The following is an 18,505-nucleotide window of genomic DNA, read 5'->3' on the forward strand; positions in this document are numbered from 1 at the left end:
TCCAGAGCCCACACAGTGCAGTCACTCATCAAATGTTACTACAAGAAAGGTCATAGGTCTGTATTTTAGTACAGTGTGGTTATGACTAGCATCTCTGAGCTCAAATCCTGCCTCCACCTCTTACTTGTTAAGTCCTCAGGCAAATTACTTAACTGTTCTATGCCTCCATTTCTGTAAAATGGGAATAATAATAGTATGAGGATTAAATGAGATAATCCCCTTGGGGCAGTTTTTTTTTTTTTTTTAACTATAGCTGGAAATTCACTAGTGAGTCATGATATTAATTCAGTGAGCTGCAAAATAATTTAAAAATTCATAAAAATAGAATAGGAAAGTATGACTGTACATCATGTTTAGTAAGGGAGAGTTAGGGTAAATTGTTGAAACTTCTGTTTCATCAATACTGGATATCAACGTAAAATGTAATTTTGTAAAATGGGGGTATAACATATATACAGAAAAATGCACTAATCTTGAGTTTATAGCTTGACAATTTTTACCATATGTGTACACCCATGTAACCACACCTGGATTAATTCTCTATAAATGTCCCTCCTGCCCCCCCCCCATTCTCCCATCCCAGGGCTACCATCAACCTGTCTTCTATAAGTAAAGATTAGTTTGCCTGTTCTTGAATTCCACGTGCAGGACGCTCTCTTTTGTACCTGGCTTCTGTCTCTCAATGTAGTATCTGTAGGATTCATCCATACAGTTGTGTGTATCACTACTCTGCTCTTTTTCATTGTTGTGTAGTATCCCATCATATGAATGCACCACAATTTAAAAAATGTATTCCTCTTTTCCATTTAGATTGTTTCCAGTTTGGCACAATTATGAATAAAGCTGCTCTGATTTTTTTTTTTTTTCGGTACGCGGGCCTCTCACTGCCGTGGCCTCCCCCGCTGCGGAGCACAGGCTCTGGACGGGCAGGCCCAGAGGCCATGGCTCACGGGCCCAGCCGCTCCGCAGCACGTGGGACCCTCCCGGACCGAGGCACGAACCCGCGTCCCCCGCATGGGCAGGCGGACTCTCAACCACTGCGCCACCAGGGAAGCCCTCTTTTTTTTTTTTTAAATTAATTAATTAATTTTTGGCTGAGTTAGGTCTTTGTTGCTGTGCGGGCTTTCTCGAGTTGCGGTGAGTGCGGGCTACTCTTCGTTGCGGTGCGCGGGCTTCTCATTGCGGTGTCTTCTCTTGTTGCGGAGCACGGGCTCTAGGCGTGCGGGCTTCAGCAGTTGTGGCTCACAGGCTCTAGAGCGCAGACTCAGTAGTTGTGGCGCACGGGCTTAGTTGCTCCGTGGCATGTGGGATCTTCCTGGACCAGGGCTCGAACCCGTGTTCCCTGCATTGGCAGGCGGATTCTTAATCACTGCGCCACCAGGGAAGCCCTGAATATTCTTATATGTATCTTTTTGTGGTCATAAGTACTAATTTCTCTTTAGTTAAAAAGCATTTCTTACTCTAGGTCAAAGTTCCTCAAAGTGTGAAACCTGGACCAAGAGAATCAGCATCATCTTGGAACTTGTGAGAAATGCAGAGTCTCAGGTCCCATTGCAGACCTACTGAGTCAGAAACTCTGCATCTGGGGCCGGGCAATCTGTGTTTTAACGAACACTCAAGGTGATTTTGATGGCTGCTAAAGCTTGAGAGCCACTGCTCAAGGTCCTGGTCAAAAATGCAGGAAGCCGCTGCTTTAGAACACACTCGGCACAGGGGCCAGCACCGAGCAAGTGCTCGATTAATGTTAACCATCTTAACGCTACTAATCTGAGGACTGCATACTCGCAGTGATTTGTTTTGAGGGGCTTGGATGTTCAAGAGAAGAAAGCGTCCCCCCTGCCAGTGGCCGTTCCCAGCACTCACCTCCCTGCCGGCCGCCGAGCTCTCTCTCCGCAGCCCCTCCACCTCCTTCCGGAGGTTGTCCCGCTCCATTCTTAGCTCCTCCACCGTCAGGCTGCCCTCATTGACCAGCGCCTCCAGCATCTCCAGGACGCGGACGATCTTGAACTGCAGCTGTGTCACCCGGGGGTCGCTGCCCAGGGCCATCAGCTCGCGGCCCATCACGTAGGAGATGTCATATACGTCCTCAGCGGTCAGCTGGAAGGGGCTCTTGCCCAGGGCCCCCTCGGGCCCAGCCTCGTCCCCCTCCTCCTCTTCCTCCTCTCGCAAAGGGGGCTCCTCCATGGCCGCCCAGACCCCTGCAGCCTCCGGAGCTGCTGCTTTCTCGGAGTCTCCGAATGTCCAGCTTCCTCCCGGCACGGAAAACTTTCCGCGGGTCAGTGGACCCTGCCTGTTCAGGGCGGGGCAGGCGCAGCCAATCAGCGCAGCCGAGGGGTGGGCCCGGAGAGGGGCTGTAGGAGGAGGCCACGCAGGGCAGATCTCAGGCCAGGACTCCCGGTGCACCGTCCCAGCGGAGGCCCGTGCTGGAGTGCGGCCTCCAGGTTGTGGTTGGGGCACGAAAGGACAAGGGAAAGGGAGGGCCGCCGCGAAGAGGAACAGAGAGGTTAAGGGGTGACAGTGATCGCTCCCAGACCGAGAGCTGTTGCAGACGGGGAGGGGCAGCGACCCCAGCTCCGCCCTTGGTGACAGCCACCGCAGAAGCAGGGTGTCCACGGAGACAGGGGCGGAGTTTCCACCGCATTCTGGGAAGGAGGCTAAAAAGCACACAACTCTTCCCTTTCTGCACTCAGGTGTTCCAACCATAGAATTTGCATGGTAGGGGAGGCAGATCCGGTCTCTGAGAATATTTCCTGAAGCGTGCGGCAAAGCAGAAAACAGCAGTTGGTGGCAGCGCGCGGGAGTCTAGTGGTCCGTGTTGCGCAGAGCTTCCAGGCCTATGGTCACCGGGACCGGCGGCATCTGACCCTCAGTTAAATGGAGATTCCCTGCGCTGTGCACCTGGCTCTATCCTGGGTTCCTCCACTTGACCAGCGTGTGGCCTTTGCAAGTTACTTAAGTCCTCCGAGCCTCACTTTACTCCTGGGTAAATAACCGTACCTACGGAGTAGGGTCGTTGTGAGGAATATATGAGATCATGAGACAATGACTGTGACAAAAAGCGCTTAGGAAAGGCTCAAAAAATATTAGCGGGTATTCTGGATTCTTCCCTCCAACAAACACTAAGCTTGTGTGCCAGGCGCTTGACAGTTGGGTTGGGAAGGGAGGAGTAATAGATAAGACAAAAATCACCGCTTCGAAATTAGAAAACATTCTGCAGCTACACAGGGCATGACTGAGAATATTAGCAGTGTGGATTACAAAACGGGTTATTTTAGATTTAATTCAGGGTTTGTAATAGTCATAGGCAGACAATCCAGCAATGGAGCTTGTCTTTCCCAGGAACGTATTGGCAGTTTTCTTCGTGGTAGGTGTACCAGATTTTCTCCACAGTGAAGCTGTGGAGTCAAAATGGAGAGTGGGCAAGGATAAAACAAACAAACAAAAAGCAAACAAACAAAACAGACACTAATTTCAGACGATACAATGGTACAATGTTTTAATGATCAAACAATGCCCCGGGCAAGGGCTCAGTAATCCATTAGTCACAGACCTGACGACACCCTGTGATTAAATATGGAGAAATATTAGGCTTACCATAAGCATAATATGGCATATCCATACAATGGACTATTATTCACTCATAAAAAGGAATGAAGGAATAGAGCGTCCAGAAAGAAACCCTCACAAACACGGTCAAATTATTTTCAACAAGGGTGCCAAGACTGTTCATTGGGGAAAGGATAGTTTTTTCAACAAATGGTGTTGGGAAAATTGGATACCTACATGCAAAAGTGTGACGTACCTTACCTTACACCATATACAAAAATTAACTCAGAATGGATCAAAGGCCTAAAGCTACAAAACTCTAAGAAGAAAACATTGTGGAAAAGCTTTATGTCAATGGATTTGGCAATGAGTTTTTAAAAAACACAGAAAAAGAAACAAAAGAAAAAAATAGATAAACGACTACATTGATGAAATAAAATTTATATTTTAAGGCAGGACAAGAAAATGTAAACATAAAATTCTCTCTCTGTACATTTGGGCCTCCTCCCTCCCTCTCTCATGTGCAATGTACATTTGCATTATACATTAACCAGACCTCCTCAAAGGTGGGAATGCCTGCTTGACCACAAAGGTCAACTTTTTTTCCCCTTTCTTCTGATGCTAGCAATGTAACCGCTTAAAAGATTAGCACTCTTTCCAAACTCTGTAGGGAGTCATGGTGACTTAATTGCTTGCTTACCTGGACTCTGTATCTTTGGTGAAGTTTATGTAAAATGTCTGTATGTCATTTTGATGTATGATCCTTTGTCTCAAAAAGGTTTATGACTGTGTCTTTGACTTCTAATAGGCAGAACAGTTCTCAGAGCTTCTGAGAGTCTGTCTCTCGGCTTATAATCCTCAGTTTGACTTAAGTAAAATTATCTTTTGGGACTTCCTTGGTGGTCCAGTGGTAAAGAATCCACCTTCCAATGCAGGGGACGTGGGTTCGATTCCTGGTCGGGGAACTGAGCCCGCGCGCCACAACTATTGAGCTCGTGAGCCTCAACGAGAGAGCCCGCGTGCCGGAAACTACAGAGCTCACGCGCTCTGGAGCCAGAGCACCACAACTAGAGAGAGAACACCTGCACACCACAACTAGAGAGAAGCCTGTGCACTGCAACAAAAGCTCCCGCATGCCTCAGCGAAGATCCCATGTGCCACAACTAAGACCCGATGCAGCCAAAAAAGTAAAAAATAAATAAATTAGGGACTTCCTTGGTGGCGCAGTGGTTAAGAATCCGCCTGCCAATGCAGGAGACACGGGTTTGAGCCCTGGTCGGGGAAGATCCCATATGCCGCGGAGCAACTAAGCCACAACTACTGAGCCTGCGCTCTAGAGCCCATAAGCCACAACTACTGAGCCCGCGAGCCACAACTACTGAAGCCTGCGTGCCTAGAGCCTGTGCTCCGCAACAAGAGAAGCCACCAAAATGAGAAGCCCACGCACTGCGACGAAAAGTAGCCTCTGCTCACCGCAACTAGAGAAAGCCCACGCACAGCAACGAAGACCCAACACAGCTATAAAAAAAAAAAAAAAAAAAAAATCCCGCAGGTGCAACCAAGACCCGATGCAGCCAAAAATAAATAAATAAATACTAAAAAAAATCAATCTATGTAATCCACCATATTAACAGGCTACAGAATCCACAAAAAAACTACTAGAGCTAATAAATGAGCTCAAGGTTGCAGCATACAAGGTCAATATAAAATATCAATTGCATTTCTTTTTCTTTTTGGCCACACTTTACGGCATGTGGGATCTTAGTTTCCCAACCAGGGATCAAACCTGCGTCCCCTGCAGTGGAAGTGCAGAGTCTTAACCACTGGACTGCCAGGGAAGTCCCTGCAGAGCAGAAATTGAGACACAGACGTAGAGAACAAACGTATGGACACCAGGGGGGGAAAGCGGTGTGGGGGTGGGGGGGGTGTGATGAATTGGGCGATTGGGATTGACATGGATACACTGATGTGTATAAAATGGATGACTAACAAGAACCTGCTGTATAAAAAAATAATAAGAAGAAAAAAATAAATAAAATGAAAAATAGAATTATCATATGATCCAGCAATACCACTTTGGGGTACATATCCAAAAGAATTGAAAGCAGGGTGTCAAAGAGATATTTGCACACTCATGTTCATAGTAGCATTATTCACAATAGCCAAAAGGTGGAAGTTACCCAAATCCATCCACAGATGAATGGATAAAAAAAATGTGGTGTATACATACAATGGAATATTAATCAGCCTTAAAAAGGAAGGAAATTCTGACACATGCCACAACATCGATGAACCTTGAGAACATTATGCTAAGTGAAATTAAGCCAGTCACCAAAAGATAAATACTACATGATTTCACTTATATGAGATATCTAGTGTACAAACTCATAGAAACAGAAAGTAGAATGGTGGTTGCCAGGGGCTGGGGGGAGGGGGGAATGGAGGGTTGTTGTTTAGTGGGTATAGAGTATCAGTTCTGTAGGGTGAAAAAGTTTTGGAGTTTGGTTGCACAACAATATGAATGTACTTAACACTACTGAACTGTACACTTAAAAATGGTTAAGGTTGTAAAATAAATTTTATCTTATGTGTACTTTACCAGTTTTCCTTCTTTTAACATGTGAGGAAACTCTATGGGGTGATGAAAATGTGCTACATCTTGATCTTGGTGAAGGTCACATGAGTACATACATAGGTGAAATATTGCGGAACTGTATGCTTAACACTGTGTATTTCCTTTAGGTAAATTATACCTCAGTAAAGTGCTGGTAAGGAGATAAGGAATGAAGCACTGACAGATGCTACAATGTGGATGAATCTTGAAAACATTTTACTGAGTGAAAGAAGCCAGCCACAAAGGCCACCTATTGTATGATTCCATTTATATGAAATGTGCACAACAGCAGATCCATAGAGATAGAAAGCAGATTAGTGGTTGTCTAGAGCTGGAGGAGGGGGAGTACATGCTAATGCAGACAGGGCTTCTTTTTGGGGTGATGAAAATGTTCTAAAATTAGATTGTGGTGATGGTTGCACAACTCTGTGAATAGACTAAAAACCACCGAACATTGTTGGAATGTAGCCTTCGCAGAGCAATGCTTATCAGAAAGAATTTAATGTTGCTGCATTTATTTTTTACCATCAGGATCCCCAGCCACCACTGCTGGTATGAATCTCTTCTGCACCACTGTCCTTTTCAAAAGTTCCTTCTGCCTTGAAATTTCTCTAGAAATTGATCCTCTAAGGCACCATATCTTCCTTCCTTCTTTGTTACACAGTGAAACCTGGTAAATCGCACTTTAAAAAAGTCAAAGTGTCTTCCATTGAGTAACTAGGATTTTGATATAAAAAAAAAAGATTCTTTTGTTCATTCATTTGACAACTTATTTACTGAGCGCCTACTATGTGCCAGGGCTGTAAAGTAGTAGCCAACAGGGCTGTGGAGTTAAATAGTTTTGACTTGAACCTCACAATTGTTACTTCCTGGTACATAAATTTGATCAAATTCTCTAATCTCCAAATCCCCATTTCCTACAGTCAACTTGGAAAAATAAAAGTATTCCCCAAAACTGGTGTGAGGATTAGATGAGATAATTTGTGAAAAGTGCCTCATCCAGTGTCCAGCACATCATAAGCATCAATGGACACTGGTTGTTATTATCAAGTGTTAATGATCTTAACTCTTAGATCCCTCATAGAACTGGACAATCTGTTGGTAGATAATCATGACCCTTCTCTCTCCGTTGGGAAATTATGAAAACAATTCTGAATTACAGCTGTTAAAAAACAAAATTCGGGACTTCCCTGGTGGTCCAGTGGGTAAGACTCCATGCTCCCAGTGCAGGGGGCCTGGATTCGATCCCTGGTCAGGGAACTAGATCCCGCATGCATGCCGCAAGTAAGAAGTCTGCATGCCGCAACTAAAGATCCCGCATGCCACAATGAAGATCCCGTGAGCCACAACTAAGACCTGGAGCAGACTAAATTAAAAAAAATAATAAATAAATATTTTAAATTTATTTATTTTAGTTTTGTCTGCACTGGGTCTTTGTTGCTGCGCGTGGGCTTTCTCTAGTTGCGGCGAGCGGGGCTGCTCTTCCTTGCGGTGCTCAGGCTTCTCATTGCGGTGGCTCCTCTTGTTAAGGAGCATGGGCTCTAGGCGCGCGGGCTCAGTAGTTGTGGCTTGTGGGCTCTAGAGTGCAGGCTCAGTAGTTGTGGTGCATGGGTTTAGGTGGTTCGCGGCATGTGGGATCTCCCCAGAACAGGGCTCGAACCCGTGTCCCCTGCATTGGCAGGCAGATTCTTAACCACTGCACTAGGGAAGCCCCTAAATAAATATTAAAAAAAAAAAATTCAACTAAGTATATTTGAAGATCTCCTTGGCTTTATTTGACAATTCATGAATTGGGCAGCATCTCATCTAGCAAGTAGAAAAGAGCTTCAGAGGAGCTGTACAAATGGAAGGTTTTTAAAGGCAGAAAAGGGGGATAAGACAAGGAAGTCATAAACAAAAGAAAGGATTATTTCAGGTAAGGTCGCCTTCCCTTGGGGGTGAAGGTGGGGAGTCCATCAAGCAGATTACCTCACTAGGGATGATCAGGAAATTCCAGATTGATTGGTTTAAAATTCCACCCCGGGAGAGGCTGAAATTGAAGTTATATATTAAGGGCTTAGCACAAGTGATTCCATTTGGGGCCGGTTTCTTTTTTCACCCAGCAGAGGTTCTTAAAGTGTGTTTCCGAGACCAGCAGCATCAGCATCACCTGGAAACTTTTCAGAAATGCAAATTCTTGACCCACTGAATCCGAAACTTTAGGGGTGGGCCCCAGCAATCTGGTTTTTTTTTTTTTTTTTTGCGGTACGCGGGCCTCTCACTGCTGTGGCCTCTCCCATTGCGGAGCACACGCTCTGGACGCGCAGGCTCAGCGGCCATGGCTCACGGGCCCAGCCGCTCTGCGGCATGTGGGATCTTCCCGGACCAGGGCACGAACCCGTGTCCCCTGCATCGGCAGGCGGACTCTCAACCACTGCACCACCAGGGAAGCCCCAATCTGTGTTTTAACAAGCCCTCTAGGTAATTCTGATGCACATGCACCCTGAAATTTGAAAAAGTATGAGTGCTACCACAGTGTTCAAGGTGGATTCTAGACCAGACCACAACTGTTCAAATCTTGATTGGCTCTGTCACTTGCAAGCTGTGTGATCTTAGGCAAGGAAATTACTTCTCTGGGGCTCAGTCTTCCCAGCTATCAAATGGGGGTAAGGATAGAAGCCATTTTATAAGATTGTCGTGAAGTGCTTTAGAACAGCATCTGGCACATGGTAAGTGCTCAATACATGTTGGCTATTATTATTACTATGCCTATTATAAACTACTTTATCTCCAGAATATGAAGTATGAGACTCCCCAAGTTCATATGATTATTTGGGTACAAGATATGAAAAGCTGGGTCAGTAACACACATAGAATATGTCTACAACAAAGCTTTTTAAAAAATCCAAGTGGGGCTTCCCTGGTGGCGCAGTGGTTGAGAGTCCGCCTGCCGATGCAGGGGACACGGGTTCGTGCCCCGGTCCGGGAAGATCCCACATGCCGCGGAGCGGCTGGGCCCGTGAGCCATGGCCGCTGAGCCTGCGCGTCCGGAGCCTGTGCTCAACAACGGGAGAGGCCACAGCAGTGAGAGGCCCGGGTACCGCAAAAAAAAAAAAAAAAAAAAAGAGCATAAAGTAAGGTATCGCCCAACTCACTGTTAAGCAAAGGAAAACATGACGTGGGAAACAAAAGTAGTGGGTGGGTCATGCTTCATAAAAATGGAACCATAAGTGTTTGGGGGTTAATTCCACCCACAGGAAAGTTCCATTAGCAAATATCTGGTGGTCCTATTTTGGTACATCAAGCAGAGTAGGTCTCATGCTCTTCTGAATACTGGTGGCACCATTAATTTCCTGAGTGGTACATTCAGTATGTCTTTCTTCCTGTTCTCTTTTGGCTTAAATGCCTGCAATCCTGGATCAGTGACTTCAGCTCTAGGAGCTGAAAGTCTTTAGAAAAGAATTTGGTTGCAGGAAGGGTGGTGCCCAGAGCACTTGTTTTCAGTCGGTGTTTGCATAACAGCACACTTTTTTTTTTAAACTTAGGTGAAATGTTTATTCGGGGTGATGAGTGGGAGGGTGGGGTGTGTTGTGGGGAGGTGGTGTAGGTGGGTGGGGGAAGCATTAAAGGAGACTACGGCCAAGGGACTAATGTCCTCCACCCTACTCTCCAGGCCAGCTCTGTTCCACCCAGGAAGGTAACAATACACTCTGCAATGAGCTGTTGAGAGAGTGAAGTGAGCTTAGCCCAGTGTCTGCCAGGTGATGCTAAATGTTTGTTTTTTTAAATGTTTGTTTTAAGATGGTATTAGTGTGGTGGTGATCAGTTTGAAATGTACAGAAATATCAAATCATAATATTGTGCACCAGGAGCTAACATAGTGTTGTAGGTCAGTTATACTTCAAAACAAACAAACAAACAAACACACAGAAAAAGAGATCAGATTTGTGGTTCCCAGAGGTGAGGCCTGGGGGTGGGGGAATTGGACGGAAGCAGTCAAAAGGTACTTATCTCCAGTTATAAATTAGTACTAGGGATGTAATGTATGATATGATAAATATCTTTTTAACACTGCTGTATGGGAAAACATTTTTTTTCTATTTCTTTTATTTTGTATCCTTACAAGATGACAGATGCTCACTAAACTTACTGTGGTAATCATATCATGATGTATGTAAGTCACCTTAAACTTATATAGTGCTGTATGTCAATAAAACCGGAAAAAGGAAAAAAAGATTGCATTAATATGAAACTTCTATAGAAATCTCTAGTAGGGTTGCTCACGTTGCCCTTCAGATCTTCTGCTTGGTTTATAAAGTATTTTGTTATATAAGTAATTTTGTATATAATTAAACTTTAATTATATAGATGTGGCAGCCGTGGAGATGCCTGTCAGATGACCCTTCAAGAGGCCACCAAGCATATTAAAAGATGTCTGCAGCACCTTCAGACTCTGCAGCAGCATTCATGCTGTGGATGCACTTTTCCCAGAAGCCTTCCGTTGGTAAGCCAGCAGAGCAGAGATACTGGGACCACAATATTTCTTTTTTAAATTTAATTAATTAATTTTTAAATATGTTTATTTATTTTTGGCTGCACTGGGTCTTCATTGTTGAGCGCGGGCTTTCTCTAGTTGCCGTGAGGGGGGCTACTCTTAGTTGCGGTGCGTGGGCTTCAAACTGTGGCGTCTCTTGTTGCGGAGCACGGGCTCTAGGCGCCCAGGCTTCAGGAGTTGTGGCTCACGGGCTCAGTAATTGTGACTCGCGGGCTCTAGAGCGCAGGCTCCGTAGTCGTGGGGCACGGGCTTAGTTGCTCTGCGGCATGTGGGATCTTCCTGGACCAGGGATCGAACCAGTGTCCCCTGCATTGGCAGGTGGATTCTTAACCACTGCGCCACCAGGGAAGTCCTAAATATGAAATTTTAAACTATAGATATTGCTCACTTTTTTACTCAATACATTTTATTAATATATTTCAAGAGAACGTACTTTAAAGAAAGCTATAGATATTCAGAACTTATGCTTCACCTACATAATAAAGATTTGATAAAAACTAGGTAGCAGTAATACATCCTTAGTAGCTGGTCATTGGCTTACCTTCTAAGAATAGGACTGGAATCAAAATGAGATCAGCTGTTCGCAGAAATGACCCACTTGTAAGAATTAATCAGAAAATGAGTGGCTGAAGAAATCACGAGACTCATCATGAAAAGCACAACTGTCTCAAGCCATTTCAAGTTGTACCACAAGTCGTAATCTACCCGAATATTTTGACCTAACAAAAAAGAAACACAGCATAATCTGAATGCATACATCTACCCGTTCTACACAGATTTACTGACCACACGGTTCTCCCCTCTCCCTCCCACGCTTAGGTTTTAAATCTGGGCTTCTTAACCGTGACTCTAAAAGCAGGTCCTCAAAGAGTCATTTTGAGGTTCATTCAGCGGTTCTGAATTCACTGATTCCCTGCGGGGCCCAGGAAACGGCATTTAAACCAGCTTCCACGCGATTCTTAAGTAAACTCTCCAAACTGTGAAGAACTGTTTTGCTTGTGTGGAAAGCGAACGTGTTAAATTTACGGGTTAGAAAAACTCTGGCAAAACATACGTACAAAGTTTCCTTGTGAACCGGCACACGCATTTTCTGAGTAAAAAAATCCCACAATATTAATCAAATTCTCAAAGCGAGCCTAAGAACCAAAACTCGCATCGCGCTGAAACACCTCCTTGCTACGGAGAGAAATCCAGCGGCTCCCAGACAACTAGCTGCACATTCGATCGTCTTTCAACTTTTGTTCAATTTAGCAGTTTCTGTCTTCGTGAAAATTTTTACAGAAACAGAAAGTTCATTCTCTTCGGAGACGATATGCAGTCGATGCTCAAGGCATGTGATTAAATTTGTTAAAATAAAAGCAAAAACGGAAACAGGGCCCGTGACGAATCTGCTACTTCCGATGTAAAGGTCCTGTCAGTCAAGGAGGAAGAATCTTCCGTCGCTTCGAGCTCGGCACCTGGCCCCGTGGGAAAGGAAGCCCGATCCTTGCTGAGGTGAGCGGGAGCGGTTTGGTGGGAGTAGGGCACACCCTGGCGAGAAGGACGAGGGAATTCGGCCTGGACGGTATGTCGGCGCGTGCGTGGGCCGCCATGTTGAAAGAGAGCAAAGGGGGACCTTTTGGGGTTGTGTTGCCGGGAGCGGGGGCGACAGCTGGGTTGGTAGGATGGCCCCTTCCGTCCTGTGCCCCCTCAGATGGTGACGGGCTGGGGAAGGCAGCTCTGAGGGCCGGCGGCCGAGACGGAGGCGCTGCGGGGCGGGGGGGCGGATCGGAAGTATAGACTTTTTCACGGAGAGTTCCGCGTTAGCGTCCACGGCCTCACTGCGCGTGCTCGGACGGCTCTGGGCGCCAGCCTTCAGTTTGCTTCCCACCTGGTGGGAAGCGCCGGTTGTTCCGTTCTGCAGGCTCAGCCTGGGGACGAGTGCTTTGTTTGTTTGCTTAAGAATAGCTTTTTTTTTTTTTTTTTTTTTTTGTGGTACGCGGGCCTCTCACTGCCGTGGCCTCTCCCGTTGCGGAGCACAGGCTCCGGACGCGCAGGCTCAGCTGCCATGGCTCACGAGCCCAGCCGCTCTGCGGCATGTGGGAGCTTCCCGGACGGGGGCACAAACCCGCATCCCCTGCATCGGCAGGCGGACTCCCAGCCACTGCGCCACCAGGGAAGCCCAAGAATAGCTTTTATTTGTATAATAATTTATAATTAGAAAGCGCTTTCAATCTTCACAAAAAAACGCGGTGAAGAGGCACTTAGCAGCATTTAACAGGTGATTTAAATTTTGCCGAAGCTAACACTAGGTCTCAACACCTAGGTGTTCTGACTCCCAATCCAGTGCTTTTTCACTTTCCACACTTCTGTCTTTAATAGTTCATTGCCCCACTCACTTCCACCCCCGACGATTCATCTCTCACATCCCATCGCCGTTTATGAAGTAATGACGAGAATCTAAACATCCAGAGAGATGGTGGTAGAAAATCTCAATGCAATGTTGCAACGGAGGAAATACACCTAGAAAGATTAACGAGAAGCTGTGAAGCCCGCTCTTCTCTTGGTATTGAGTATTGATAGGAGCATGCAGGTGAGGGAGAAAACCGGAAACTCATCTTTTATCCCTTTGTAATTTTTTTCCGGAGTTTAATTTGAGGAACTCTTAAAGCTTTGAACAGGAGCTCTGACTGTGTACAGCAATGTCAGCTTTATTTGGTGAATCTTTGTGACCTTTTCCTGTGGAATGGGGACGGGTTCCTTTCCCACTTGCCTGCGAGGGGGCTCTCAGCCTCAGATACCCAGACGTGGCCTGCTTTGTCCTATCCCCATCTCAAGCTTTATATTTTATGACAGCTATCTAAGGAAAGAGTTAAGAGCTCAGGCTCTGGAGTCAATAAAAGCCCTTGGTTCTAACTCCCCCTCTGGGCTACTTCTGTGATTTGGGACAAGAGACAATCTTTTTGCATCTCACCTTTGGCATCTGAAATGGCAATAATAGAAGTGGGTGTGTCCCGGTGTTGTTGAGAGGTGAGGGGAGTTAAGTGCTTAGCACAGTGCCTGGCACCTCCTAAGTGTTCAATACAGGTTAACTATATGATGGTCTCTTTTTTGTTTGTTTGTTTTTCCTGCAACCTTGCGATAGTACGATTAGAATCTTAAGAATTTTAGGTCCATTTAGAGAATACCAGAGCAGAGATCCAAACAACACAGTGATCTCTCTCTCTTTTTTTTACCCCATGTGGAGAAATTACAGCCATAATAGACAAAAGACACAAAGTGAGTTAGAGGCAGAGCCCAGACCGGACCAAAAGCCTCTCACTCTTCTCGTGCTCCTTCCCTTGTTCTAGTTGTTTATCATCCTTTTACTGATAAGGATACCAGAGAGGTGTCTTCTCCAAAGTTGCTTGTTAATGATGAGCCGCATATATGTCCTCCTTTTACAATTTGGTGGCAGATGGTGTAATGTCCTGCCTCTCAATTTTCTTTCTTTTTTAAAATAATTAATTAATTTTTTGGCTGCACTGGGTCTTCGTTGCTGCGTGCGGGCTTTCTCTAGTTGGGCGAGCGGGGGCTGCTCTTCATTGCTGCGGTGCACGGGCTTCTCATTGCGGTGGCTTCTCTTATTGCGGAGCACGGGCTCTAGGCACATGGGCTTCAGTAGTTGTGGCTCGTGGGCTCTAGAGCTCAGGCTCCGTAGTTGTGGCACGTGGGCTCAGTAGTTGTGGCATGCAGGCTCTAGAGCGCAGGCTCAGTAGTTGTGGCGTACGGGCTTAGTTGCTCTGCGGCATGTGGGATCTTCCTGGACCAGGGATCGAACCCGTGTCCCCTGCATTGGCAGGCGGATTCTTAACCACTGTGCCACCAGGGAAGTCCCTGCCTTTCAGTTTTCAATGAAGTGGTCCTTTTTGTCTGATTTGGACCAAAATAAGTTCAGTGAATTTTGTTTGGAGTTGGTTCAGTTCCCCAGCATTTATCAGGAAGGGTCCTAGGATCTGGAGACACTGGGTTGAAGAGTGTTTATTGTGAAGAGTGTTTATTGTGTGTTGGGCAAAACGTGATCAGTATGACAGAAGAGGTACCATGAGCTGTGGGACCAACGGATTTGCTTCATGGGGAAGAGGCTGGAAGCTGGACTTGAAGGACCAGTAGAATTTCCACAAGTGGAGATGTGGGAGGTGGAAAGGAAGGGAATATTCCCAGCAGAGGAAATTGCACCAGGAAAGACACAGAGCTAGGGGATTAGGGCACGTTCAAGGAATGAGGAGCAGTCCTGGGGAGAATAGGTTCTGCAATGGAATATGAGGAGAGGCTAAGTGAGAGTCAGAATTCTTGAGTTCATTGACTTTGGGTTTTATTCTGTAGGTGTTTTACTTTTTTACTGGGAAAAGAAATTCCACTGTGATCACTCCCCCTACATAACCCATAAACTGAAGAGCAAAACCAAAAAAGATCCTTGAGGAAAATTTGAGAGAGGGGGGGAAAACTATAGATACCATTTTAATAAATATCATGGAAAGATGCTGTTAGGAATGAAGATCACCAGATATATTTGACAGAGCCCTGGTTTTTAAGGAACATATTTCAGCCTTGGCTCTAAAGCTTTACAGAGGTAGTCACATGATTACCAGCAGGGTCTGAAATGTTGGCAAGCACCGAATTATTCCAGCAAATTCACATGAATCAATTATCATGTGTCAGACTTAAACTTACCCACCCTCTTTCAAACAAACATAGATCTTCTATCGGAATGAATGACAGTTGCAGTGTGCTTGCTGAACTAAAATTACCATTGCAATCAGTTCTCAAGCTCCAAAGCATAAATGGATTATGAGCTAGGGAAGTGGGAAGAAATCCCATCTTCCTTTTTTTTTATATAAAGTTTCTTTTTATTTATTTATATACATTTTTTGGCTGCATTGGGCCTTCGTTGCTGCACACATGCTTTCTCTAGTTGCGGCGAGTGGTGGCCACTCTTCGTTGCAGTGCGCGGGCCTCTCATTGCAGTGGCGTCTCTTGTTGTGGAGCACGGGCTCTAGGCACGCAGGCTTCAGTAGTTGCAGCACGCGGGCTCAGTAGTTGCAGCACGCAGGCCCTAGAGTGCGTGGGCTCAGTGTTATGGCATGTGGGCTTGGCCGCCCCGTAGTATGTGGGATCTTCCTGGACCAGGGATCGAACCTGTGTCCCCTGCATTGGCAGGTGGATTCCTAACCACTGTGCCACCAGGGAAGTCCCCCATCTTCCTTTTGAACTAAAGAGCCTGCGGCTGGGTCACTGTCATTTTGGCTTTGCTCCCTGTTTACTGACAGATGCAAAAGGCTGCATTCAGAGCACCATTTTCCCATGTAGTTTTGTTTTTTTAAAAAGTCTTTATCAGAATAATCTGGGAGGGACTCCCCTGGTGGTCCAGTGGGTAAGACACCGCACTCCCAATGCAGGGGGCCCGGGTTCAATCCCTGGTCGGGGAACTAGATCCCACATGCCGCAACTAAGAAGTCCTGCATGCTGCAACTAAGGATCCTGCATAACGAAATGAAGATCCTGCGTGCCGTAACTAAAGACCCAGTGCAGCCTAAATAAATAAATATTTAAAAATTAAAAAAAAAAATCTGGGAGCGGGAATGTGGGGAGCACAGATGAAATAAGACAGGCCAGGTGTTGGTCATGGTTGGAGCCGGGTGAGAAATTCATGGAAGGTTATGCCATTGTCTACACTGGTATGTGTTTGAAACTCTTGGTAGTAAAGAGTTTTTAACTTTTATTAATGTTATTATTATCATTATTTATATATATATATTTGGCCGAGCCGTGTGGCTTGCGGGATCCTAGTTCCCCAACCAGGGATTGAACCCGGGGCCCGGCAGTGAAAGTGCCGAGTCCTAACCCTTGGACCGCCAGGGAACTCCCATAAAGAGTTCTTTAAGATGCCCTTTTCCACAGAAGCTCCCAGGCTGGTTTCCCTCTGACCATTTTAAAGTCTCTGAAAGGTGAGCCTGGGTTTTGATTCTGGATTTTGATCCGTGTTGCCACGTTATAACAGTTTGTGTGCGCCCTGCCGTGGCTAAGCTGGATGATACACGTATGCAGCAAACTCAGGCACGTTGCCCTCTGCTCCTTCCGGGGAGGGTTGGTGGAGGAGTGCGTGCGAGCATTCTGGAGCCCCACTGCCTGGCTCTGATACTGTCTCCCCTGCCTTCTGGCTGGGAGGCCACAGCGTCTGAAAAACCCTCTTCCTTCCCTGTTGGAAGAAGGGGCGAAAAGCAGTATCTACTTCATGGGGTTGTTGGAAGGATTGAATGCATAGCTCACAGTAGATGCTGCATAAACGCTTGCCGTGCTTCTCCTTAGAACATGAACGATTGGATGCCCATCGCCAGGGAGTATGACCCGCTTAAAGCTGGCAGCATTGATGGCACCGACGAGGACCCACATGATCGAGCTGTCTGGAGGGCGATGCTGGCACGATATGCCCCCAACAAAGGCGTCACAGGAGACCCCCTCCTCACCCTGTTTGTGGCGAGACTAAACCTGCAGACCAAAGAGGAGAAGTTAAAGGAAGTATTTTCCCGCTATGGGGACATCCGGCGGCTTCGGCTGGTGAGGGACTTGGTCACGGGCTTTTCGAAGGGCTACGCCTTCATCGAATACAAGGAGGAGCGTTCTCTGCTCAAAGCTTACCGGGACGCCGACGGCCTGGTTATTGACCAACACGAGATATTTGTGGACTATGAACTGGAAAGGACTCTCAAAGGGTGGATTCCTCGGCGACTTGGAGGAGGCCTGGGGGGGAAAAAGGAATCTGGGCAGCTGAGATTTGGGGGGCGGGATCGGCCTTTCCGAAAACCCATTAATCTGCCAGTTGTTAAAAGCGACCAGTTTCGAGAGGGAAAGAGGGAGAGAAGGGAGCGATCTCGATCCCGAGAAAGACACTGGGACTCCAGGACGAGGGATCGGGACCATGACAGGGGCCGGGAGAAGAGGTGGCAGGAAAAAGAATCAACTAGGGTGTGGCCAGAAGGTGACTGGGACAGAGAGAGGGACTTCAGAGATGACAGGGTCAAGGGGAGGGAGAAGAGGGACAGAAGTAAGTAGACTCCATCCCCTGCCAAACTCAAACGAAGGTACCCGACCAGTAAAAGCGCAGGGAGACCTGCACTGCTTGTATACAGAATCCAAGTCCAGTGGTTGAATAGAACTTACTGATGAAAACAAAAACAAAACAGAAGAAACTTACTAATGATAATGGGGTTGGGTACGTTTTCTTTCGACTCTGGAATGCAGGTTCAAGATGAACACGCTGATACTTTGAATTTTCTCTTCTTCATCTTATAGTTTTTGTTTTTGTTTTTTGGGGCTCATGGGCGGTTTGTGGGATCTTACTTCCCTGACCAGGGATTGAACCTGCACCCTCAGTAGTGAAAGTGCAGAGTCCTAACCATTGGACCACCAGGGAACTCTCTTCATCTTATAGTTGTAAGGACCCATTATTTGATAAGCTTGAGAAACAATTTTGCAGTCACCAGCATCTGTACAGAAAGACCTATGTAAGGAGCCACGACTCATTTAATTTGGCAGTACGGAATTTGCTTTTTCTCCCATCTATTGGAAATGGCCATTTTGAGGGCTTGGCAGAAAGAGGTGATGACTGAAAACCATTTGCATTGATCTGTGACTCCTGGGAACCCAAATCTGGTCAGAATCTAAGTTGTGTGTTTTCCACCTTTATGTCCATAGTGCAGGGTTTGCTGCAGTGAAATAAAAATGGGTTAGAAAAATGAATCCAAGGAGAATGTCCAGACTTAGTACCAAAAGCCAGTCTTAGCAGTGATCTG

At 46.3% G+C, this 18,505-nt stretch overlaps 2 protein-coding genes across 4 annotated transcripts in view; one reads left to right on the forward strand and one right to left on the reverse strand.

Moving 5' to 3' along the window:
* The window catches only part of RILPL2 (Rab interacting lysosomal protein like 2), a 31,722-nt gene extending 19,418 nt beyond the window's left edge, over positions 1-12,304 (reverse strand). The window contains exons 1-3 of one of the 2 annotated variants that reach the window (XM_070043406.1): positions 11,753-12,304; positions 11,236-11,413; positions 1,864-3,395 (exon numbers count right to left, since the gene is read on the reverse strand). In XM_070043406.1, coding sequence (XP_069899507.1) covers positions 1,864-2,703 — 840 coding nt within the window. In that variant the 5' untranslated portion in view covers positions 2,704-3,395; positions 11,236-11,413; positions 11,753-12,304. The remainder of the gene's footprint in view (positions 1-1,863; positions 3,396-11,235; positions 11,414-11,752) is intronic. The other variant, XM_030860081.3, reaches the window with a different exon arrangement.
* Positions 12,036-18,452, forward strand: SNRNP35 (small nuclear ribonucleoprotein U11/U12 subunit 35). 2 transcript variants are annotated; one of them, XM_030860090.3, is made up of 2 exons: positions 12,036-12,188; positions 17,022-18,452. In XM_030860090.3, exon 2 carries the CDS (start codon positions 17,025-17,027, stop codon positions 17,763-17,765), a length of 741 nt encoding a protein of 246 aa, XP_030715950.2. In that variant the 5' UTR covers positions 12,036-12,188; positions 17,022-17,024; the 3' UTR covers positions 17,766-18,452. The 2 variants fall into 2 exon arrangements, with proteins under 2 accessions (XP_030715950.2, XP_030715952.1); XM_030860092.3 differs by having other exon boundaries at positions 12,143-12,258.
* The last annotated feature ends 53 nt before the right edge of the window (positions 18,453-18,505 follow it).

Source organism: Globicephala melas, chromosome 13, assembly GCF_963455315.2.
Source record: "Globicephala melas chromosome 13, mGloMel1.2, whole genome shotgun sequence".
Lineage (NCBI taxonomy): Eukaryota > Metazoa > Chordata > Mammalia > Artiodactyla > Delphinidae > Globicephala > Globicephala melas.